We start from the raw sequence: 27444 nt of genomic DNA, 5'->3' as shown, positions 1-27444 counted from the left end.
GCAAGAATGTAAAAAAGATGAAGTAATTAAAAAATCCCTTAAAAATAGTCTTATTTCTGTTTTCTACTTATAAATTTTTATTAATATTTATCTTGCAGTTAAAATACAGTTAAAAAGTGAAGCAAAAAAGTTTTTTTTTTATTTTTTAGTCCAATTTTCGTCTGCATTTAATTCCTGCAGTTTGTATTTTAACTACATTAAATTTATAGAAGTATGATTTATACATCGATGACTTATAACCATAAAAAGTTCCTTAATTTTTTTGATTGATTAGTTATTTCCTGTTTTCCTTTTGAAAAAAGAATAAATAGTATTAATATTTGATGATAGTTTTTGTTTTTATTAAGTATTATTAAATGCCTTTTTATAAACTTCTACTGTTTTTATACTAAATATGATGTCAGCAGGATATAGAGATTTATTTTGATTGTTTGATTTCTCCTACGATATTGCTGAACCATCCGTTATAATTAGAGCGTGACGCTGGTAATTTTTTTTGCATTATTTCGTTCATCCTGATTATTAATTTATTTGTAATTAGTTACATTTTACTCAAGTGAAATTTTTGTGTTGTTAAGCAATTTTTTCATTTAAAATTTCAATTTATTTTAATTGATATTCGGTGATATTCTATATTTAAATAGTTTTCTCTAAAGAAATCCTATGAATCATAAAATTTGGAAAGATAATCAATTTTATATTAGAAAGTTTTTGCTGTGTGCCAATGTAAAATTAATCAGGTATTCTAAACTTATTTAAAATTTAAATCATCTTCAAGTCTAAGAGTCTAACTTATTAGTATTATTACATTGTAATTGCCAAGTTTGCTTGATTATAAATGAAGTTTAGGGCACCTATTATAAGCTAAAAATTATTTTTTCCCCATTTTTTAAATGTTTTTTTAAAAATTTTTTAATAAAAAATATCTCATATTTTAAGATTTTCTATTGCATATTTATTTCAAATAATTTAAAAGAAATTTTAATAACAATTTTTATTTTAAGGAAGATTTTCAAATGAAAACTTACTGCTCAATTTGACCCTTATCAACTTTAGAGGAAAATGAAATGAAAAGTGATGTTGATCATGAAAATGTATATCATGAAATTGAAAATATATTATGAAAATGTACTTGCATATGAAAACTAAAAATAATTGTTGGAAGCATTTTTTGTTTTTGAGTTGAAGAAATAATTTCCATATTGGTACCTGTGCTAAATTATTCTACAAGTTTTGGGTGTAAACTACACAATCCCACAGGAGATATTAAATTTTTATTTATTTATCAGAATGGGGCAAACTCAATGGTTAAAACTCAGAGTCTTTCCAAATTTATTCAAACTGTCCAACTGCAAAAACCAATCCGATTTACTTAGTAATTTTAATTGGCTGGAATATGTACCAATATGAAATTAATTTTCTGTGGAATATAAAATACTGTTTGTGTAATTTTTTTTATAGATTTCTAAAATGAGTTGCTTCAAGCAGTCCATAATTCCCAGATTACAAAAATACATTCCTATTTTACAATGGCTGCCAAAGTACACTTTAAGTGATCTAAAAGGTGATCTTATTGCCGGATTTACAGTTGGTTTAACTGTTGTTCCACAAGGCCTGGCATTAGCTCAACTTGCTAATTTACCTCCACAAGTAAATATATGTTTATACCACTTGCATATTTGTACTTTTAGGTAACTATAATACGTATATTTACATATATTATAAATATAATGCATATATTTATTTTTTCTAAAACTGCAACTGCCTTATGTTATTATTAATGTTCTTTTCTTAGCAACTAAGGAATATCTCGTTTTTTTTTTTATTATAGTCAAAGCTATCTTTTTATTTTATTAAATATTTCTTAAGTTTCCACTGACAAATAGGTCAGACAGTTTACAGACATTTTTTGCATTAATGTGAGAATAAAATTAAAAAATTCGGTAGATTTTCATTAGATTTTTGTTAACACTTTTTATTATCTATGTTTTCGAAGTTTTAGCTGTATTATTTTTAATAAATTCAAACTTAACAGTTAAGTTTTTAAGTAAAGTTAAGTCATAATAAATCTCAAACTTGGACGGGCTCAGTCACAAAAAGATCTTTTTAATCTCTGACTTGGATTTAATGTTTTCGGGCTTGGGTCTCAATAAGTGTGCTTGAACTCATCTCTTATAGGTATGAATTATAGATATACTAAGCCCATAAATTTTGCCTGGTACCTGGCACATCTCTAGTATGAATAATTCTATACAAGACTTGCTGCTATTTGGTTAGATGTGTTCACTGTTTTAACTATTTTTATTATTTCCAGTGGTGTAGTTTTAATGTATGTTTGGAGGGTTTTATATGTATATATATATATTCTAAAAAATCAGTAATGAAAATTTTATAACTAGATCCTGCTTACTGTACAATAGCTCATTTATAAAGTAATATTTAATTTCGGAGGGGTTTAAGGATTCGGAATTTTGATATTAAGATTTGAAAAGTATGAAATATGTTTAAACATTGTTTCTTTATTTTATATTTTGTTTATTGTTATAGTATACATATTTTTAAATTGTTTTTAGTATGGATTGTATACTGCTTTTATGGGCAGTTTTATGTATGCCATTTTTGGTACCTGCAAGGACCTAGTAATAGGACCTACATCAGTCATGGCAATTATGACTGCCGAATATGCTCAAATGGGTGGTCCAATTTATGCTGCCCTGCTCACCTTCCTCTGTGGCTGTTTTCAACTTTTATTAGGAATTTTCAATCTAGGTAAAAAGGATTTTTTTATGGTTTAGTTATTTTAATTAATTCTTTTCCTATTTTGCCTAAGTTTGATTAAACAGTAAGCCTTGTAAGTTTAGATTAAACAGTTAGAATGATTCTAGTTCATGTATTATTTTTTAGGTTTTTTAATGAATTTTATATCTACTCCTGTTTTAAATGGATTTATCTCAGCTGCTGCAATTATATCAGCAACCATGCAAGTAAAAGTGAGTTATCTGCTGTATTAGTTAGTTATATCTTAATATTTTGTTCAATAAAATGTTTTTACACTTGATAAGAAGTTAGAAGCTATTTACAGCATTTTAATCAAAAATCAACAACCATTGTGTAAAAAGATTAAAAAGAAAATTTAAATATTAGTTTTTTTCTTCTTTTTTAAAATTTTAATGTATCCAATTTAGATATTTACTTTATTACATTTAAAAGTGTGAACATTTAGGTTTATAAATACCCTAAAAATAATTTTATTTAGTGTTATTAAAAAAAACTGATAGTTTTTTTTTACCATAATTCAAAAATAAGAAAAGTCACCAATTTTATCAAAACCAGCTCAATTTAAAATACTAAGTAGAATGAGATTTTGCTTGTTTTACAATGAGAACTATCACTATTCTTTTATTATCTGTCTTTTTTTAAATATCCTAAAATCTTAAGTTTAAAGAACTGAGAGAGAGAGAGAGATGTTTCCCTTATTTAAAATCCATACGATTTGCGTAGACCTCTCTCTAGACCTCTTGTAGCTAATTTCAAAATAAACAAATGCCTCACATAACATCAGTACAAGTTCAAATTTGTAGATTCAAAGCTTGTCCTTTATGTAATGCTAACGGCATTTGTATTCACTTTTTGGAGCATTGTTCTGGATTTAGAGATGTAGTAGCAGTTAATGGTGTTAAAAAATCATTGTTTCTTTTATTATGTTTCTGAATTGTATTAAGCAGCCTGTCATGGTTTTTTGGCAGTCATCTCTATGTCTGGCATATCCTTAATTTAAGAAAACATTAAAAATTTATAAAAATAGACTAAACTTGTAGATTACCACAATTAATGCTGCCTTTAGATATTTATTAAATTCTAAATTAATATACTAAAATAATCTTTTTCTTATTGACTTATTGTACGTATCGATAAAAGAAGTGTCTCTTAATTTTTTTATTAATTATAACTGTAGAAACAATTTTCAATTATGTTTATTTATTATATTCTTAAATTACTTTATTTTGTGAAACATTTTGTTTGAAATTTATTTATTAAACCAATTTTTTCTTCTTTTTCTTGAACAATAAAAATAAAGAGTGTTATTGAAGTGTCTTTTTAAAACTTTTTGAAAAATTCGCAATTCTTGTTAAGGGCAGTTCTATGATACAAAGGATGCCATAATAAAAGAAAATATACATTTAATAGCCCTCCATTAAATTTTTTCTTAGTTTTTTATTAACTATTTTGGTTATAAAATCAAAAATTGTAGTTAAGTATTATGTGGTAATAATAAAAAAAAAATTATTAAAATTTTAACATAGCCCGTATTTGTAACATCAATTACATACAAATTGTAACATCAGTCACGAGAGCTTTTTCTCCATTTGCCACTTTCTGAAGGTCATTTCATTCATTTTTTAATGTTTCCTGTTAATTTGAAGTTTCTTTTTAAATAAATTTAAAAAAATAATTCCATTATTGCTTATAGAAGGAGAATCATTACTTCTTATAATAAATGCATGCATACATATCTATTAATAAGTGTTAACAGTTCTACCTAAGTCCAAAAATCTTGATAGATTTATAGACTTTAAATTTTAAAAGGGACAATTTTATCCCATTGTGTTAAAATATGTTTTTTTTTTTGTTTCGAACTTTAAATTTCAGCATTCACTTCAGTCTTATAAAATCAGCCTTTTGTTAGAATTGCTTAAAATTTTTTGTAAGAAAAAACTTTGTTTATAAGTGAAATTAAGTGTTAATGATATAACATACAAGCTTAATAAAATTATGTCTGTTTTTTTTTCTTCATTCATATTATTGGTAGTTCTCAAAAATGTATTTTTGATTTTTCTATGGATTTTTCTGTAATCAAAAAGTAATAATTTAGTGACCACCAGTTATTTATATTTTTAGACGTTAATAGTTTTTATTTTCAATGAAATTTACAGGGCCTGTTTGGTTTGAAATTCGATTCGCACGGTTTTCTTAGTACAGTTTACAATATATTTCTAAATATTCCTCATACAAAGTAAGTATATTTTAAAATATGTTTTGTTTATTAGTAGAGTTATTATTACATTATAATAATGTATTTTTAATATGCAATTGTTTTTTTTTTTTTTTTTTTTTTAAAACTAACACTATGGAAAAGTATTGTATGGCTATAAATATAGCTTTAGTTTGTATTGAGAAAGTTTTGTAAAAATAATGACAAAAAAAAATAAAATAATAATTGACAACTCTAAATACTCTGGCATTTATAATTTATGTATAATCGATTAATAAGGGAATCGTACAATTTGCGTTTATATTTTTGAAACATAGTTAGTTGAAGCTGTAACAAAATTAAACATCCCTGTTAGATTTTGAAATATTTGCATTAAATGAAGGTTAAAAAATGTAATAAAATGATTATGATTAACAATGTTAATTAGTATAGTAACATGCATTTGTGATAAGTATAGGCTTTAGTTTAGAAATTAAAGCAGTATAAAATTCAAGTGAATTTGCTTATGTGGGATTTTTAATGACAATAGATTTTTCAAGATCATAGAGTGTCAAAATACTTGGCACAAAAAAAAGAAAGAAAAAAGACAAGCACTTGCTTCTCGTTTTTAAGTTATTTATGCATCAAGTTAGTTAATTGCTATTTTTTTATGTTATTTATCTGAAGGAAATTTGTAACAATACTGTCTTATTTGCAGACAAAAGTAATTATGTCTTTTTTTTTCTTCGAGTTATGCCACTTAAACTCTCTTGCTCGTACTTTTGAAGAAGTTGTCAGTAGAATAAATTTAGTAATTTATTAGAAGATAGTATTTTTACAATCTTCATATTTTCACCATATATTTAGAAATCAACATATTATTAATCAACAAATATTGTATATTATAAATAAAAATATATTTAAAAAATATTAATTCTAAATATTTAAGAGATTTAATTATGATGGCAATAAATACTTGCTTAAAAATATAATGGTACTGGTTTTAAATAAAACAGTTTTATTAACCATTGAAAGTGATATGTTTTAAAAAATTAATCCAAAATGTTAATAAAAAACTAACTCTTAATTTCAACAAGGATGAATGATAAATTTTTTGTTTGTGAAACATTTATTTTACGTGCAACAAGCTGCCAGTTTAATTCTGTGTAGATTTATGCATGCAAGAGTAACAACTAACATTTAAAAAATATATAATATATATTTTAAATTTATAAAAAATTACTACTTTAGCTTTCTATGTTTTTGAATTATGCATTTATTTTGCATTTAAATGATTGAATGATAATTACACATAACTGAGTCAGTATTTTGAGAAAGGAAATGTCTTAAAATCAAAAGAATTTTTTTCAAGCACAACATGTGAGTTATATTGATTCTTATTGTCAGTTATGTTTTACAAAAAGTACATTAAAACAGAAATGTGGTCACGAATGAATGTACATCAAGTTAACATTTAAAAAAATGTAAACATAACTATTTTTTGAGAAGAAAGTATTTTGTAAATTTTTGTAATTACAAAATTATCCATTGAAACATATATTTTAAAATTTATTTGGATTATTCTTTATACATTATGATAGTAAATATTTCAATGAATATAAAAAAGTCTGTTATTCATTGCATATGAGCATTGAATTATAGGTTTCCATGTTTCCCTTGCATTGTATTTGTTTTAGCCACTTAATATTTAGTAAACAATTTTAAAGACAAAATAGAAAATATTGGGTAATCTCTAAAAACCAAAGACAGTGGATCTTATGGAATAGTACAGTGGAATAGTTAAAACCATTGTCACTTGTATAAATTTGGAAAAAATCTGTTTAAATTATTTACTCTAAATTCCATTTGGTCAGTTTTTTAGAGCACTTCTTATAAGAATTGTCTAAAGTTTTCAATTTTTAATTTTGAATTCACTGATAGCAATGACTAGATTTTTTTTTACCATCTGTATGATTTTTTTTATTGTTTTGCAGTTTATATGATTTGGCTATGGGATCTTTATCTATATTTTCGCTTCTTCTTCTCAGGGTAAGTTGTTTATCTGTCTGTCGGTCGGTCGGTCCGTATTTATTTATTTATTTTTTAAAAATTAATTAATTAATTAATTATAACTTTAATTAATTTTCTCTTGATGAGAGCCTAAATTTCTCAGATTTTCTTTTAATTAATGATTCCACCAAATGATGTTTTTATTCAGTAAGAAAGCACCAATAACAGTGAGATATGATTTTAATTCATTATCATTTTGTGTTATAACAAGAAAAGTTTATTTTTTGAAAATTTTTATTATATATATTTAAAATATTTAATACAGTTTATTCTGTGTTATTTTTTGTTTAAAATAAAGAAATGTTCTAATTTTTCATAGACATATCAAACAAATATTGACTTGTCATTTTGAACATCCCATTTTGAAATCACTTCGATGAAATTTTACTAGCTTGTAATAGCTAGTAATAATTAGATATCAACTAGCAAACTTTAGTATCAACTTAATTATATATTAACTTTATATATAACCAGTATAATATTAACCTTATTCTTACAGAATGTTAGCTACTTTTATTTTGAAACTATTTTTCTGTGTTAGTCATGCAGAGTGCATTTGTTTTATTTAACATGCATTCACTTAGAATTTGTGTATTTATTTTTCTCAGAAATTTAAGGATCAGAAGTTTAATTGCTGCAATTATTTGAAAGGTTCTATAGCATTAGAAGGTTTATGGTGGTGTATTGCAACAGGTATAATATTACCTACTATAATTTTATTTATGTGTTTTTTTGTGTGAATATGCATTTTTAAAACTTATATAAGAATGGAAATTTTAGTAGCATTTGTTTTTCTTTTTTGCAGCCCGTAATGCTTTACTTGTTATTGTTTGTTCACTTGTGGCGTCACTTTGTTTGTCGCTTGGTTATGATGTCTTCTCCCTTACCAAACGTGTTGATGCTGGTATGCCAACTTTTCAGTTGCCCCAGTTTTCCCTTCATCAATTTGACCCTGTAGAGAATTTAACAATTAGCAAAAGTCCTCTTGAAGTATTTAAGGTCTGTGTCATGAAATGTGATGTTAATTTAATTCTATACTTAATTGTAAATATTAGTTCTCAAATGTTAACAAAAATTAAGTGCTAATGTTTTTATGATCTTGAGAGAAAATCTAGTTTTAAATAAATGAAAAAAAGAAATTTTTTTTTGTTCATTAAAGATAAAAATTGAAAACTGTTTTTTCAAAATTTTTATTACTGATTGCCAAAAAATGTCTCACTTGTCACTGATTGTAACAAAATTTTTGATTGTAAAACATTTGTCTCCATTATCACATGTCACACTTTATTACATAAACTTATAGAAGCAGTTTAGAAATAAAACACAGGTTATTTTAGATTTTAAAATTTTATTTTCAATTATTTAAGTCTGTGTTTTAATAACATGTATGAGCATAAATAATATGAAAAAAATACAAAAACTTAATTCTGTAAAAATATTTAATCTGCTGATTTTAAATGTTTAGTTTTAATCCAAATGTCTGGTGTTTAACTTTTTGGTACCCCTTCCAAGTGTGACATAATTTATAAATGGCCCATAAATTATATTTGTTAAATGAATTATGTGATAGCAATGATTTAAGTTCTAATCTTGTTACATGCGAACTTTGCTGTCTTAATTATTAATTGCAATACATAGTAACCTCATATCAGTATGTGTTTAATTTTGTCAAAATAATGTGTGTTTTGTTGACACACTCTTTAGATAGCAAACACTAACTGTATTTTCATATCAGGGCTACATTGAAAATTTCAATACTTTTTGGTTATATTTATTTGTTTAATTTTGTTAAATAGGCATTCATGGATTGCATGCGTTATAAAATGTTTATTGGTATTGAATAGTTCATTAAAATTACTATTTAGAGTTTCTGTATTTAAAAACATATTATTGCTAGCACTTTAACTATGGTTTCCGCGTACAGGAACTGCAAATAAATTCTCGTGGCAAATACAATGTTTACACAGGAAATGGTATTTGTGCTGTTTGAGTCATTGTTCATTAAATTCTTTATACAGAAAATTATGTATCAGTGCTATATAAAGTATTTTAGTGCTTCGTATTAAATATTTTTGAATTTGTTTTTCTCACAAAAGTTAGTGTGCTAGAATTAAATAATTATTTTATTATTTTTAAATTGGCAAAACTTAATTTTCTTAAGCTGTCGATATTAAAAATCGTTTTGCAGCAATCCACTGTAGATTATTTATAATATAAATATGGTAGATATTTATAATATATATGTAAATTGTTTATAATATTTATAGTTTAATATCTAACTGTGTAATCTTTTTCTGTAAATTATTATTTTTTAGCAGTTTATTTATTTTTTTCTTACAGGACCTTGGCTCTGGTGCTATAGTTATTCCATTTATATCTCTTTTAGAAGCCATTGCTATAGCTAAAACATTTAGTAAGTTGCATTTAGATAAATATGTTTTTTCCAGGTATTATTCCATTAGATTTAGGACCAATTCCATTTACATTTCATTGCACAAATTCTTTGCCATATTGGATTTGCCTGCAGGAAAATTGTAATTCAAATAATAAAACAAACCCTCGAGGACATTTTAGCCCCAGATCAACTGACCCCAGTCATGAACTAACAATAGAAACATCTTAATTTTATACTGATCAACTTTTAGCCTCTTCTACATTTTGAACTTTTATCTACATGTGATTTTAGACTTCATCGACTTTTATTCAAACCTTTACTTTTAGCCATTTACACTTAGGACTTTGAACTCTTATTGACTTTTAGTTTAGTGATTTTATTTTCATTTCAATTTCCTAAGTATTATCATTATTTTATTCTTGACATTTACACCGGCGCTTTTAGCTAGCAGGATTTTAAATCATGTTTATCATTACATAAGTTTTTAGCTAATTCACTTTTAAATGATCACCACCACTGTCATTTGGGAAAATTTTACTGTATTTTTAGCTTAAATATTTAATGTAATGATTTATCTTTCTATCTCCGTATTTCCTCCTGTGGTGTGTCGGGAATCTACCTATCTTGCATTGCATTGCTTAATTTTTTTTTACGCTTTACTGATCAGTTAAATCAAATTAAATTTTTTCATTTAAATTATATTTTGGTAAGTTCATTTGACAAGTATATGTAAAAAAATTTCTGGTTTGTCTTATTGTTACCTTGATTTTATTACTGTTATTGAACAGCTGACCCAATTTTTGGGGTTTAAGACTACTAATGTTCAACTCCGTAGCCTTGTAATTTTGAACCCAATTCCGAAGACAAGAGAACTCATGGATCAAGTATTGGGAGAAATTTGCCTTTGAGAAGGACTTTTTGATGGAACTAACTCACATTTGCGTTATATGGAAAGGAAGACCACGAGAACCTCCCATGGTTACCCTGATGGCAAGGGGACTCTAACCCATGATCCGTCTACCACTGAGGATATTTCACGTCAGCACTGTGGTCATTGCAAGCCGGATGCGTATAGACGAGCCATCGCCGGGATTGAATTGGAAGGCGAACGTTCTACGCCCGGAGCCATTGCGGCTCAAATTACATGGATTAACATGGAGGAAGAATGGTTAGATTCACATATCTTACAAAATGGAAAAATTAATGTTATTCTACCTCATTAAAATAAATTGAGGGGCCATAGTAGCTCAGCGGTTAGGAAGTCAAACTCTAGTTTGGAGTTCAATCTTAGACTCTACTGAGACCTCGCCGAGTACATGCAATGTACATGCTCGTAAAATTTGTGGAATTGAAGTTCTGAGTTGGTCGCTACTATGAGTACATGGATCTCAAGAAAATTTCCTTCACCTTCAGATCTATGTCTAAGGGATCTTACTAATGAGTGGTGCGGCCATCTATCTGTGGTTTCTGAGTTCAGACGTTCCTTCACCCTTGCGATGCTCTCTTGTCAAATGAAAGAAATTCCTTCCTCATTTAATTTGCAAAAGGCCAATGGCTGGCAAGTTTAGCTTGTCCAAGTGCCATTAGAAACAACAAGTGTAAGTTGAGGCATTATATTTATACTTATGTCTTCTACATCTGTCGATCTGTGAATTTTCTATTTACGTATAGCTTATTGATTATTATATCTATGATCTTTTTTAGATTTGTTAATTTCTATAAAACTATGATTCTAGTACCAATTCTTTACCAATATAAGTTTTTTGTTGACTGCATTCGACTATTGAAAAATGAAATACTTTTAAAAAAAGAAATTTATTTATGAATTATTTTTGGGATGTGTCATTATGAAGAAAATCTTATAACCTGAAATTATTTTCAGCTAGAGGTGAGAAATTACACGCCAGTAGAGAAATGATTGCTTTAGGTATGAAGAAATGTTCTATTTTTTTAATATTTTAATTGTGCTTCATTTTTGAAGCAATATTTTTGTAAACTTTTTTTCTTATTGAAAAAAATATCAATAAAACTGCATATCAAAAATGGATAAATTTTTTAGCCCAATTTCCATGTTTTGGAGATTTTTGCTTCTGTTAATTAGATACTTTCAATACTTAGTGATGAATAAACTAGAAAAATTTGTTGTAATTTTTTGGGTAATATTCATGCTTGTGCAAACTATGCTCAAATCAACAGATTTTAAATGTCTTTATTTTAAGCAAATCTTATGGCAAAGAACTACCCATTTTCAAATTCTCTCCTGTTGGTTGCCATTAGATAATTGTTATGAAAATCAGAACTATATGAACTACATGAGCAGTAAGTTTTGATTTCATAACTGTTATGAAGAACAGAACAATAAATTTATTTCGATCAATTTTTTTTCCAGTTCATTACATAAATCTTTGTCACATTCATTTCAAATATGACAAATATTAAATATTTTTAATTGATTAAATGCTACGTCGTATTTTTTAATCATAAGAGAAGGAACCCGTGATTATCAATGTAATACAGTATATACACATTCCAAGGTATGTCTGTGTATAATGTTATTTCTTTCTTATTCCAGTTATTACATAATAAATATAATTGAATGCATAATTCATTATTCAGGTTATAGTAATTAGAAACATCTGTGTTTTGGAACATATTAAAATCATCTTCAGAATTTAAAGCTTTTATCAATATAGGTAGTTTTTGTATTTCTGAGTTTTGCATGTTTTACCAAAAAACTTAAATAATTTATAATATCATAATATTCTTATAATTATAGCTTTAGTGATTTACTGTTTATTTTGATCACTTCCTTGGCATAGATATTTAAAAAGATGTAGCATTTTTAATTTTGTTCTGTTAAAAAGATTTAAATAATTATGAAACATTGAGATAATATTTACCAGTTTCTTTCACATATTTTATTTTAAAAGGTATGGGAAATCTTATGGGATCTTTTGTTTCATCATATCCAGTAACTGGAAGTTTTTCAAGGTATGAATCTTCTAATTGTTTTATTAGAATTTAATGAACTTGTAACAATATAATCTATAAAAATTAATTTTTAATTGATTTATATAAATAAGTATCCCTATAAATTATATTCTTAACTGTGTAATTAATAAAAATAATAACAAAAACTATGATTTTGTAACATTTTTTAACAAATCATGAAAATAAAGTTGTAGAAGATTTTGAGCCATTAGAATTTTTTTTAATGCTCAAGTGGGTACAAGAACATCTGGTCAAGAGAGAAATATTAAAATAAAAATTATGCAAATTTAGAGGGTTTAGTTGTAGAAGTATAGTTGCTTGCTTCATTTAATGAAAGACTAAGTAAATGTTTGTTATATAAAGACTCAAATATTGCTAAATATATGTTATATTAGTAAATATTAAATGTAGAAAGTGTTCTTTAATAATGGGTAAAAGAAAAGTTAATATAAGTATTTTGGATTTGATCATGTCCAGCAGCTTAAAAAAGCTTAAGTTCTAGACTTATAACATACTTTACCTTCCTAGCATTCAAAAAAATAATTCCACCTGTTTTTTTCCTTACATTTTCTTTTACCCATATTCTTTTTAATTGCAGTAAATTCTAAGAAAACAATTAACATTTATTTAGTTCTTAACTAAATGTCTTTCTTTTCTTTGAATTAATCTTTTTATTCTTTTTGTTTATGTCCCTTTTGACTCTGTCACTTAAAGTAAAATTTTATAGCTACCTATTTTTTATTCGTTTGTGTTTAGAATTATGTTCCTATAATACTCCATGTAAATTAAATGAGCGTTTCAAGATCACATTTTCTACCTTCGTCGCCTTGGAAATGATGTGACAGGCAGCAATGCCACTTATTTTAATTCACATGGCTATTAAGGTGTATGTTAATGTATAGCTCTTTGTAATTCTATTGATCATTGTAGTTCTTGATTATAAGTGGATTTGTCTTCACAAAATAGTGCTAAATTATATTTTAAAACTCTGCTATAATGAATAGCTCTGATGTCAAGAGACAATCAAATATCTGCAATATCTACAACTACTTAAAAGAGTTGGCCACGAGTATGAACTTTCAAGCAGTAGCCAGAGTATCAACTTCTTGTTTCTTATTATAACTTCATTCTGAAATGCACTGGTGTGGGAAAAAACGAGATTTGTGGATAACATGTTAATGGAGGTGGTAATATGTGGAGAGTTAGAAAATTACATGACGCCTATTCTATTTACAAAACCTATAGTGCTGAAATACCCTCACTAGCTTATTTTTATTTAATTTTTAATTGTGTATTTGTTCATTCTTTCAACATTTCATTAATTGTCTGATTTTATTGCTTAGAAATATGCATATTAGAAATTTATATAATAAAATTTATTTTAACTGCATTATCCCTCTTTGTTATTAAAGCTATTGTAGCTGTTATTGATTTATTCATATGGGGTAGGGTATTTTTTTATGTACATATTGACTATACATTTGTGCAACTTAAATATTTTTCATTTAGAATTGGACATGTATTATAAACATTTGGTATTATTCCAAATTTTATGGGACATGCTTAAAACAAAAAATTTAAGTTTCATCTTCGGAACATGCAGTAAATGTCTATTAATTTTAGTTTTTTTTAATTTTATTAAATTAAGGATTAGAATTATTTATTAATTTATCAATTTTTCTGAATAATAATTAATGGATACTATTTTTTAAAGATAACTTACGTCGAAAAAAAGTTTTTTTTATATTGAAAATTTTATCAGTTGCCATTTTCAGAAAAGACCCAGCTATCAAAAATATTTCATTTTGTAATTGAATATTAGTGAATGTCTCACATTCAATATATACAAGAAAAATAATGTTATTTTACATTGTGAATTTTTGCATAAATAGGATTTTTACATTTTTAGATCTGTGATAAATAATGCCAGTGGTGTAAAGACACCATTAGGTGGAATTGTATCCGGTAAGAAGCTTATAGAAAAATTACTTTATTATTATCAGAAAATCATGTTTTATTAAATTTGAGTGTATTTAATATATTTAACTAACAAGAATCTTATTTTCTTTCAGGTATATTTGTGTTATTAGCATTATGTGTGATTGCTCCACTATTTCACTATATTCCAAAGTCTTGTCTTTCTGCAATAATATTTTCTGCTGTGATATTTATGGTTCATCTTGAAGATATACCAGCCATTTGGAAAGCCAATAGTAAGAATAAATAGTTTTCATTTTGACATGTTGAGTTTTATCAATGAAATACGGAATAGTTATTAGAGGGTTTATGCTTTGCAATCTCCTGGCTCAAATCAAATCGAACATTAACTAAACTTTATCATTTCACTATTTTTCATTGTTTAGTGAAGTTCAAGTTCATTATTAGCTTTTGTGAAACAACCAATAAGGTTATAATTAAACAAAATCATTCATATGGGATATTATTTAGTGCAATGTTTCCTAAAAGATGTTTCGTGGAACCCTAGGGTTCAGTGGTAAATTTCTCTCTCTCTCTCTTTTTTTTTTTAAAAAAAAGCTACATGATTTTTGAAACTTGTAATATTGCTTGCACCCAACCAACAACTAATTGTGTTTATTTATTCTTTTGGTTGTTTTTATGAAGTTATTTAAGTAAAATGTTAACTAAAGAGAAATAGGAAAATTAAAACAAAATAATTTTCCAGTAACAATATATTACTTCACTTATTTATAATTGCTTCAGTATACCTCATTGAGCTTTACAATTCAAAATAAAATAACCGAATTCAAAAAGGGTGAAACTGTATTTATTTAAATTAAGTATTTATTTAATTCTATTTGTATGAAATGTAATTGTCTTTTATGTTTTGTTTATTAATGAATGTAGCAATCCTTTTTTATTTCTATTTGTTGTAACTTTTTTTTCGTGCTTGATTTTGATAGGAGTGGAAATCATTCCATTTTTTGTGACATTCATTCTCTCATTTGCACTTGGATTGGAGGTAATTTATTTTAAACTTCAAATTAATCCTTAAATAGGAATTGTTTTTTACATTAACCTTAGTGAAATTTTTTTGATTTTTGTTGCAGTATGGACTTCTGTTTGGGACTGCTGTTTCTTTGAGTATTTTGCTGTGGAAGCAGAACAAATTAAATATACAAGTTTCTGTAGAGGTATTAATTCTTGTAATTTAAAAGCAAATTTTAATTATTATTGGAATTTGTTTTAAAGAAACAGCTTTTATATTTTTCTTCTTGATTTATTATGCATTTGTTTAAAATTTTTATGAATTGATAAGAAGATTCAGTTTTTAAAATTTGTAATTTTGGTTTGTTAACGTGTGCAGACCTTTATTTTCAACAGTTTTTTTTAAAGCATTGTTTAATTATTTTAATATGTTCATAGTTTTTTTTTAAAGCATTGTTTAATTATTTTAATCTGTTCAAGCAGACTGTATGAGTTAAGCTGTTCTGTTGAGCTTCATCAAATTATCATTATTTGTTATTATGATTTTTCTTAAAAAATTGTTCTTATTGTTTACAATGGTTAGTCTTGAAACTATTTAGTGTGGTAGATTCACACGCTACACGATAAGTGAAACAGCATATTTGTTTTTTATATCGAGAACAAACATGATAGTAGAATAGATGTACAATTGAAATTAGAAGTAAATACTTTCATATAAAATTTTAGTTTATACTGATATTTTTTGATGCAAATAAAATTATTCTTCGTATCTAATTGTGTATTATGCTAAGCAATTGTTTTTTAATTTTGTGTTAAATGATCTAGCAAACTTTGAGATTTTGCGTAAATATATGGAAATCTGATTTATAGATCATAACTCATTCTATGTTTCTGTTTTTTTTTCTTTCTGTCAACTTGCTAATTCGCAGCTAATTCTATTAAGAAATATTAATGTTTTTTAAGGTAAGATTTTTTTTTGAATAAAAAAACGAAATTTAATGGCCCGTATTGTAAACTGAAACTTATAAATGTTTTTTTTAGCGCTGTGCAATTTAAGTTAAAACTTTTATATTTAAAAAGTTTATATTACTGTTACTTACGAAATTTTTTGCATTACGTTAGATTATGAATTTTTTTGGGGTTGTGAATGTAATTATACCTAGGTGATAATATAGTAATTTAAAAAATATCAGGTAGTACATATATTTAGCATTATAATCATAATTTTATCATAAGTGTAGTTTTCTGCTGTTATTTTGTGAAATTATTGCTGCATGAAAGAAATCCAAGGAATGATATATTAGGATTTAAATTACCTGTTACTGATGATTAGTTATTATTTTCATTAAAAATTTTCATTTGATTTCACAACGAATTAAGGAAATAAGTGTTAGAGTTAAGGTTTAAGGTTTCATATTAAGCCATACTTTGTTTGCTTTAAGAATGAGTAAAATATTATAATAAATGCATTTTTATTTGTTACTAGTGACCTATACTTTGATTAGTATCTAAAATTTACATTTGATTTGTATACTTTCATTTCTATACTTAACTCTAGTGAACCTGTTTATATGAATTCTATTAAGCAAAAAGAAGAAAAAAATAATAAATAAAAATAAAAACTGTTGGTGTAAATAAAACATATATTAGCTGTTCATAAAAAATTAATAACATTTAAAAAAAACTCCATTTTTTCTTAAATTTGTATCAACATACAAAGTGTAGATGCATTCTATCCTTATGTAACTGAAATGCACTCCTTTGATTTCATTCTGAGATATGCCACTGCTAGATTTGACTTGGTACAGCATGTCCGGAAATCGGACTTCCACCAGACTGAGTTGTATCTTATTGCTCTGGCCACTATACACGACAGATACCCGTGCCAGGAATGGCTGCAGGTTTTTACTGATGGATCCGCCACTCCTTCAACGGTGCTTACTCTAAATATTTCAGCCTTGGAAAACCTCTTGACACTTGGGCAGATAATTTTGATGGAGAAATGTTTGCAATCCTTATGGCTATCACAGCTATTGGTGAGCCATCTGAACAAAACATTGTTATCTTTGCCGATTCTCAGGCTGCGATTCAGACCTTTTCTGAATATAATTTATACCCCTCTGAACCTGAATCTGAGTGTAAACAACGCATCAACTCTCTTCTTTGTTCTGGAAGAGAAGTAGTCCTCCAGTGGATCTCTGGCCATTGTGGCATCTACGGAAATGAACGGGCTGACATGTTGGCTAGAGAGGCTTCAGCATTGCACCCTCCTTCTCATCCAGTTCCTCTTAGAAATGCAAGGTGGCTTCTTAAGAGCAAATTCAGACACAGAACAATATCTGCTCTTAGGGACTTGGCTGATGGAAAGTCCTGGGCTAGCCTTCTTGATGGCCAGCAGCGCTCGCATCTTTCCCTTCTTCCCAGGGCCGAGGAAGTTGCTTGTCTTAGAATAATTACCAGACATGACTACTTGCAGGCCCATCTATTTAAAATTAACCTGGTCAATTCACTCTTTGTGTGCTCTGTAACACTTCGCCTATGACTAGGGAGCATCTTTTTGATTGCTCCTCTCTTCTTGACATTCGTTCCTGTGACGACTTCTGTGCCCTCTCACCTTCTGGAGCTACTTCACTATTGTATTGGACTGCAAGACGCCTTATGTCTGAGAAGATGATGGCGGACGTAATTTAATAAAAAATAAATAATTGGTCAGAACCAGTTTGATCTTACTTAGCCATCAAAGTCAAACTATCATGCTGGTCATGTGACAATAAAACTTTGTAGTGTAGTTAAATCAGGAAATTTGTAATTTTTTAAACAAATCTAGCAAAGAACAGTAGTTTGATCAAATTTTGTTTCAATTGCTTAAGGTCCTTAATGTAAAAATGGAGGTGTAGACTCTTTACTTTTTAAAAATATTAACAACTTAACATTTTTTCAGTGTGGAAATGACCAAACCATTATTCATGTGACTCCAGAAAGTAGCCTTTATTTCCCTTCATCTGATAATTTAAAAGGAACTATTTCTAAAATTCTTTATCGTAAGTAGATTATTAATTTCTTAAAAATTATAACTCTAACCCTNCATCTATTTGATTGCCCCTCTTTTCTTGACATTCGTTCCTGTGACGACTTTCGTGCCCTCTCACCTTCTGGAGCTACTTCACTAATGTATTGGACTGCAAGACACCTTATGTCTGAGAAGACGGTGGCGGGCGTAATTTAATAAAAAATAAATAATAAATAATTGGTCAGAAACAGTTTGATTTTACTTAGCCATCAAAGTCGCCATCAAAGTCAAACTATCATGATGGTCATATGACAAAAAAAACGTTTGTAATGTAGTTGAATCAGGAAATTTGTAATTTTTTAAATAAATCTAGCAGAAAACAGTAGTTTGATCAAATTTTATTTCAGTTGCTTAAGGGCTTTAATGTAAAAATAGAGGTGTAGACTCTTTACTTTTTAAAAATATTAACAACTTAACATTTTTTCAGTGTGGAAATGACCAAACCATTATTCATGTGACTCCAGAAAGTAGCCTTTATTTCCCTTCATCTGATAATTTAAAAGGAACTATTTCTAAAATTCTTTATCGTAAGTAGATTATTAATTTCTTAAAAATTATAACTCTAACCCTGATTATTTTCATGTATTAAATTTAATTAATGTGTTTTCTTTATGCATAGGTCAACCTGTAATTTCTAATTGTACAGTTGTTATTCACGCTGATCATGTTAAGGAACTTGATTACAGCACAACACTTGTAAGTATCTCAAAATAAGAATTTTTTTTTTTAATAAAAGAAAAATTTTCATACTTTGAAATGATTTAAAAAATAATTATTGCAAACTTTTTTAAAATGAGTATTTGTTACGTGTTCCAACTTATAACCATTCTTTTCATGGTAAGTTATAATCAAAATCTTCAATGTCAGCCCTTTATGTTTAACACTAAATCAACATAGTAAAACATTTTTTTAAAATAAAATATTCATTTTCATGGCATAAACTCTGTGATTTATCACAATCGAAAGCATAATTTAAGAATAGATAATATTACAGTCAAACGAATGCGAAGGGACCTCAATGTTTGTTTGTTTAAAGCGAGTGTTCGTAAAAAAATCATGTAAGTTCATACATGGTTATTAAATTACCTCTGCTTTCAAAAAAGTTTACATGTTTTCTAGATTTAAGTGACTCATCACTAAATTTCAGTTACTTACATATTGTTGAACCCATTTTTGAATGATTTAAAGTTTGAAACTTTTAATTTTTCTGTTTTTGTGATATTTAAAAAATTTAAATTTTAAATAAAAAATTTTTCTTATTTTTTTATAAAATATGTTTTTCTCTAGATAAAATTTATTTAATTTTTTTACAATGATAATATTTTCTGTAGTATTTATTTTTTTACAATTTAAATATAATTAAATTTTTTTCTATATTTTTAATTTCAGGGTGTGAAAAATATGATTAAGAGTTTTGAGAAAGATAATTGTCAAGTTGTTTTTCAAATTACTAAAGTAAGATTTTAAATATATTCAAAATATAGTGTGAATGTATAACTTATTTTTCTTGGTCTTATATCATATCTGTTGAATGTTATTTATTAGTTATATAGACATTTCTTTAAAGAGTAGTTTTAAACATTTGTATAAAATTATATCATTGATATAAATCGCTAATTTTGATTACGCATAAATGTGGCTGAAGACGAATTCTTGGCCCTAGGATGGCGCCACTGAAAAACAAGAAACGCACACTCAGCCTTAAATTTGCTCGGTTTCACCAAGCATGCTTGCCCGTGTGGAAAGGGGCATTCAAAACAACAACATTGATATAAATATTTTAAAAAGTGCATACTCAGAATTACTTGCTCAGAAATATTCCTACACGTAAAATATTTCTTTGAACTTTTTCTTAATATACACTGGTGGACAAAATTAAGAGATGGAAAGCATTTTCGCACATTTCTATGACACTATTTCTGGACGGTTATTGATATGGAGGGAACCTGGAACTCGATACCATCCCAGCAACATTATCGAAAGAGACTATTATGCTGGTGGAGGACTCATGGTTTGGGTAGGAATCATGCAAGATACCCGCACACCGCTCCATGTGTTTGACAATGGTTCCGTGAAGGCCAAGAGGTAAAGGCAGGAGGTCCTAGAGCCCTATGTGAATCTTTTCAGGGGCGCTGTTGGCCTTGAGTTCATTTTTATGGACGACAGTGCGCGACCACATAGGGCTCTCATGGTTGAAGAGTGTCTGGAAAGCGAGGATATTCAACGAATGGATTGGCCAGCCAAATCCCCTGACCTGAATCCTATTGAACATGCTTGGGATGCTCTTGGGAGAGCTATTGCGATGCGCCATCCTCCCCCCTGAGCCATTCTGGAGTTAAAAATTGTTCTGATGGAAGAATGGGAGGGTCCTCCACAAGTCCTCCTTAACTCCTTTATTAACAGTATGCATACTAGTTGTGCATGCTGTCTGTCTGTCAGGGGTGACCATACACCATACTAGAGGCAACACACTGTACAAGCCTCACTTTTATTGTCATCTTTTATCCTTAAGTTCAGACTACATTGGATTTATTGGCAATAGGTCTTGCCACTGAATGGCACTTTCATTTTTGTTTTGCATGGAATAAGCTATACCCATACCAAATTTCATTTATTTATTTTCAGTATTTTTTGATATATTTGGGAAAATGTCTTCCATCTCTTAATTTTGTCGACCAGTGTAAGTCAACCATTTTTAGCAACACATAAAAATAACCAGCACGGCACTAAATTGAACTTAACACACATCCATCCACCTGATAAAAATTCCTCGTTTCACAATCAATTGCTCATAACCAAATGACAGAAAAATGATAGCCTCAACTGTATATTGTAATAAATAATTGTACATTAAAAAAATGCTGGCGTTTGATCAATAGCAGTGCAAGTAATGCCAGGGTTGAAATAAATTTAAGTTATATCATATAATATTTACTGATTCTCATTTTTATAATTTAAGCCAAAACAAATTAACTTGCCTTTTTATTTTTCTAGCCTTCTTTCTTTAAAGCATTGAGCTCTTTGGAAGAGACAGTTTATGTGTGTAAAAATGAGACAGAGTTGCAGAATTGTCTAACATTTCCAAATAAGGATAATAGTAAGTTCTCAATTACATTGATGATTATAGAATCATGTTTTGTAAATATGTTTATTGTTGAAAAATACTAAGAGTTCTTAGACTTACAGTTGAGGAAATAGTTTTCATAATCATTTTCAGATTTTATTTCTCAAAATTTTTTAAAATCATTTTCAGATATCATTTTACTGGAGATAATACCATTTGAATTTTATTTTTTAATAAAAGGATCAATTGGCATAATTTTATATTTAATTTAATTGATTATTTACACTTGCAAAAAAATTTGGATTTCTACATTTATGAAAAAAATTAATTTTAACAGTAAAAAACTAAGCTCTTAAGCTGTATTTTGTTGCTGAGCTGTATTTTATGGGAAAATTAAGGTTTGATTTACTTCAATTAATTTTCATAGCAATTATGAAAAACTTATATCAATTACTTGGTATGTTTAATGTAATCTATTATTGTATTTCAAAAGAATTCTTTAGTGCCATATTTCTTGAGAAAATTAGGGTTTGAAGTACTTCACAATTTTTGTGGCAATTATAATTAACCTACATCAGATACTTGATAGCTCGATGTATTCTATTATTGTATCAAATGTTTTATGTTGTATGTTTTGACACTTTTCTGTTGGGTGGGTAGACTCTTATTCTATCCAATGTCTGCAACTTGGTTATAGAAAAATGTTCCAAAAAACTTTTATAAAGAAGAAAATACTTTTATAAAATGGATACAGTTTGTTAAAAAATAAAATTGCTCAGAACCGATTTTGACTGTTTTATTTGCTAACAGTTTTCTGAGATGGCATATAAGTTAAGCCACTGTACGGTCACTGTGAAAAGACGAGATTTCATCTTCTGTGATGGCTAAAAGCCAATCACAAGGGACATCGCTATTCCTGGAGATGGCTGGAAACCCAAACAAGTAATCTGGAAAGTAAAGGTGGCTCACAGAATAAAGAATTCTCTTGGTCTTAGAATAATAGAGCCTTAACTTTCATGGCCTTATTGGTCAACTACTAACTGTTTAAACAGGGGTCTGTTTCGAAGAAATTTGAGTCTGGTAATAGACCCTTCACAAAATATATTTTCATAAAAACGGACCCTTCACGAAATATTTTAATTTAAAAACGAACCCTTCACAAAATAATTTATCTTTTAAACGGACCCTTCACAAATTTGTTTTGTTAATTATTGTTTTTGTAATTATTGTTTTGTTAATCGAATAACCCTTGCCAGGAAGGGGGGGAGGAAAGACATATGTAAACGAACTAAGTTTTGTCTTCGACAGACGCTTCTTCCTTTTAAAATTTAATTTTTTTAAATTATAATTTTACAGTGTTGAGCATAATCTTGTTTGTCTTTACAATTTAAAAACTCCTTGAAAAAGTTTTTTGCTATAACAGGATCCTATTTACACAAATTTGGAAAAGCCGGACCCTAGTTGAAAGAATGTGACGTTTATTTTATATTCCCAAATTACGAGTAATTTTTGCACAATTTTACAAAAACGGACCTTTCACAAAATGCCTGGATAGACCCCTGATTTAAGGAATATTTCACTTTTATAAGTTAACAAACAAAAAAAATTGTATTTGTATACGCAATATTTTAATTTTCCATAACAAATATTAAATAAATTATTTGTTCAATCTAATTATTGATATAAAATATAATTTCCTAACAACTTATCTTTTTAACTGATTTATTCGCTTCAAAAATATATAAATAGGAAATAACAGACGATATGTTTCAAGACTTGCTGGAGGTGAATGAGAAGAAACAAAAGTGATTTGAAATGTATTTCTCTATTTTTCGTTAGAAACTTTTCGTTTTATATTTCAGATAACTTTTGTTTTTTCTCATTTACGTCTGGCAAGTCTTGAAAATGGGCATCTGTCTTTTAGCGCTTGAAAAATGTCAACTGTTGTTTCCTATTCATATATTTTTGAGGTGAATGAAGTTTTTAATCAGATAATAACTTACCGCTTTAATTTCTTGGGATTATTTATTTAATAACATAACATTTGAGCCTTTTCATTTGCATAAAAATATAGATTGTAAGACGTTGCTTTATTTTCAGGTATAGAAATTTGTTCAGAAAATACTGAAGTTTTTGAGAGCTCTAGTGCTGATGCATTGTTATCAAGAAATACTCATTCTGGTAAAGCAAATGTGACAATCATAAAAAATACATCTAATGGAATTATAGAAAAGAAAAAACAAGAATCCAATGACACATAAAATTATTTTTATGCATTAATACATTTCCACTGTCTCATTCCGGATGTTAATTTATTCAGTATTTTTTTTTCCCATTTCTAATAAGGATATTTTAGTTTAAATTAATATTTTAATAAAACCCTGCCAAGTGCTATTCATTTTAAAGTATGAAACTTCTAGTGTTATTCATTTCAAGCATAAAATATAAAACTGACATACAAGACTTAACTGTACCTATTGTTCTCACTTTCTTACATAATGGCATTTTATCCGTTTGATGCAGAATTTTTATTGAACATGTTTTTTTTTTAATTAAATTATTTTGTATTAAATAAATTATTTTGTATTAATTGAAATCAAAATAAGTGGAAAATGAATTAAGCATTTTTATAATTTATGGTTATGAAATACATCATGAAACACTGGTGTCTTTTTCCGCATTAAAAGCAAAATCTTCCAAACATGGCTCATTTCCAAAAAATAATTTTGTTTTCAAATTTTGTAAAAATTTTTATAAATAAATTATTACTTTTTTTAAGTAGATGTATGCACTGTTACAAAATAAATGTGCTAAATCATGAAAAAATATTTTAAGCATTAAGATTTTCGAACTAAAAATTTATTTTAAAACAAGCTTTTCAGTTTAATACTTTAAGATTATAAAAATTACTTAATTTAACTGACATCTAATAATTCAAAGAAAATGAACATTTATCCAAAAAATGATCAGCTTTACAGTTCATTTTTAATAAATGCTCTTATCTTGTCATAGCTTTAAAAAAATACATTCCTGAAACTCTAATTTTTCTAAATGAAATAAGTATTTTACCTCAAAAAGAATAGTACTTAGCTACTTATAATTGTTTTATCATTTTCTAAAATAGTATAATTTTTTTCACAGTAAAAATAGCTTCTAAATTAACAAATTATGCTTCCAAATTTCATCTTCTGTGATTCAGGTTGCTCAAAAGTCCAATTTTTATACTCTTAAATATGCTCAGTGTTTGTCCATTTTTCTAAATATTCCTTCCGCAAATTAAAAACAGCATTTCCAAAATTAAAAACAGCAATTTTAAGATTTTCTAAACTGTTACTTAGAATTATAGTTGGTATAATCTATATAAGGTTCAAAGCTTCATTTGTTTAGGCATTACTGTGAGCTTTCTCAGTGCGTCTAATAATGCTGTTTAGAATATTGCATTTTTATAATAAAATTTTACTTCTGTTGAAAAGAGTTTTAAAATCAGTGTTAGATATTTTAAAACTATTTTTTTTTGTTGGATGTTTTTATTTATTTTATTGTTAGATGTTTTAATAGAGTTAATTAGATGTTTTTAAAACTTTGCTTCCAAATTTAAAGTTTTCAGACATTGATTAGAAGTCCAATTATTGTTTGATTTCTAGTTATAAAAATTTAATTTAATCAACATAAAAAACATTGGATTAATCAACATTATTCTGAATATTGATTATCTTCTCCATCTCATGAATTTATTGAACCTGCGCTTAGAATTAAAATTAGAAAAATATAACTAGGATTTTTTATTTTTTTTTGCTTACACATGACTATAAGTTCTCTTAATGCCTTCAAATGTAAATGTTTTAATCAATGATTAGAAATCCAATTTTTTTCTGTTCTATTTAAAGTAGGGAAAAATCAAGTATTAGACTTGGTGACATTATTCTGAATATTTATTGCTTTTTTAATCTTATGAATTACTAAGAGAGGTTTTCTAAACCATTGCTTAGGATTACAATATATATAGGAAGTTTATACAATATATCTAGGATTTTAAACTCCATTTAATTACACATGACTATAAGTTCCCTTGATGCATCTGAAAAGGCTTTGTAGAACATTGCATTTCTTAAATAACATAATTTTAATTCTGATTAAAAAAGATTCAAAATTATTTATTAATTTTACTTTCAAATCAATGATCAGAAAACCAATTATTTCTGTTCGTTTAAAAGTAGGGCAAAATCAAATAAGAGACTTGGAGACATTATTCTGAAAATTTATTGCCTTTTTAATCTTATGAATTACTAAGAGAGGTTTTCTAAACCATTGCTTAGGATTACAATATATCTAGGATTTTATGCTGAAATTATTTACACATAACTATAAGCTCTCTCACTGCATTTGAAAAGCTGTGCAAAATATTACATTTCTATAATAACATAAAATGCTTAGGAAAATTGCATAAAAATTAACTTTGTTTCAAAAATCACAATTTTCAGTGATCCAATTATTTATACTCTTTTTATTTTTTTACTGTTAAAAAATTTTTATATTTGATTTCAAAATTATTCTAGATAGTTGATTCCCTTCTCAAACTGACAAATATAGTTGGTCTAGTCTAGTATATTTTGGATCTTACAGCCCCAACTATCCATCTAGCATATTTTATAACTTTCACACATCAGTGTGAAAGTTATAAAATATGCAATTGAAATAACTCTAATGCATCTTATATATAGTATAATATTAACAAATTGCTTAAATAAGCTGTTAAATTATTTTTATGTAATTTTGTATTATATAAAAATGTAAGCTGAATGTTTCATTTGTATAAAAACGTTTGTAAATGTTCTGTAGTTGAAAGAAATCTGTATAAATCAAATTAAATGTCTTTTTATTTATAAATTGCATTTATAATGTCTATGTTTTACATATTTGTGCACTTTTAATATAAATTTTTATTACTTAATTTATATTTATTTTGTTTAGAATTTCATTTTTAAAATTTATATTAACTAAATACTTTTTATTTACTTTTGTGTTTTATACATCTCTGCATTTTATCATAAATTTATATATCATTATATATATTCTATTCAAAATGAACAACTTTTTGTTAAGGAAATTATTGCTTAAAATTTGCTTGATAATTATTGCTAAGTTTTTATATCTGAATTCTAACCCTCATTTGGAGTAATATATTTTGTTGATTTTATATAGTTATTTATTGCTGCATGTTTTTTTTCCTGTTAATGTGTGAATTTTGATTGAACAGATAGAGCACTGGCACAAATCTTAGTATGTTGTTGTGTTAATATGCATAAATATTATTTATTGCTGTTACAAATATTTATGATTTATACAAATCAGTTACACGATCCTCTAGATAATATTTTGATCTCTTATTATATATTTATTTTATCTCTTATTATTTATATTTATTTTGTATTAACGTAGTCTCTCGTTATAATTGCGCTTGTCAGAAGACAAAAAAAGTTCAATTTATCTGTATGTATGATACATGTTTATTGTTAAAAAAATACATGATAATAATACATTTTTTCATAAATAGTTTAAAATTAAAAATTACTTATATTAATGATTTTTTTTCACACAATTTTAAAAAAATGAATCCATAGTCTAGTACTACTCTTAAGAAACAATAAATCATAGTTAATGTGTACAGATTAATAATTTTTGTTTTCATTAGGAAAACAAAATGTTTTTTTTTCTGTAATTCTTTGAAATAGTGGAGGAATATTTTGGGACACAGCTATATATCTGACAGTGCAATATTATGAGTGACTATTGTATTTATGTGTATAATGTGCACTAATATGTTTAGTTTGATTTTATTGGTCAATAATAAAATAATTCTCATAGTATTGTATAGAAACTATTAGTGTATGGTATAGTAGTGAGATTCAAAAAATTAAATCACTTTTTAAGCTGTT

The 27444-nt window shown here is 26.8% G+C and overlaps 1 protein-coding gene across 1 annotated transcript; it reads left to right on the top strand.

The window, feature by feature from the left end:
* Positions 1–137: 137 nt before the first annotated feature.
* Positions 138–27444, top strand: LOC107454576 (sodium-independent sulfate anion transporter). Its single transcript, XM_071180572.1, has 21 exons — positions 138–486; positions 1462–1650; positions 2574–2769; positions 2905–2990; positions 4935–5014; positions 6967–7021; positions 7651–7735; positions 7848–8041; positions 9383–9455; positions 11320–11364; positions 12368–12428; positions 14338–14393; positions 14501–14641; positions 15350–15408; positions 15497–15574; positions 18758–18766; positions 18872–18971; positions 19064–19140; positions 19834–19899; positions 21439–21541; positions 23609–27444. The coding sequence occupies exons 2-21, from the start codon at positions 1471–1473 to the stop codon at positions 23767–23769; spliced, it is 1905 nt and encodes a 634-aa protein (XP_071036673.1). The 5' UTR covers positions 138–486; positions 1462–1470; the 3' UTR covers positions 23770–27444.

Source organism: Parasteatoda tepidariorum, chromosome 5, assembly GCF_043381705.1.
Source record: "Parasteatoda tepidariorum isolate YZ-2023 chromosome 5, CAS_Ptep_4.0, whole genome shotgun sequence".
Lineage (NCBI taxonomy): Eukaryota > Metazoa > Arthropoda > Arachnida > Araneae > Theridiidae > Parasteatoda > Parasteatoda tepidariorum.
Note: the sequence above shows the minus strand (reverse complement) of the source record. Positions and strands in the feature narration are given on the sequence as shown.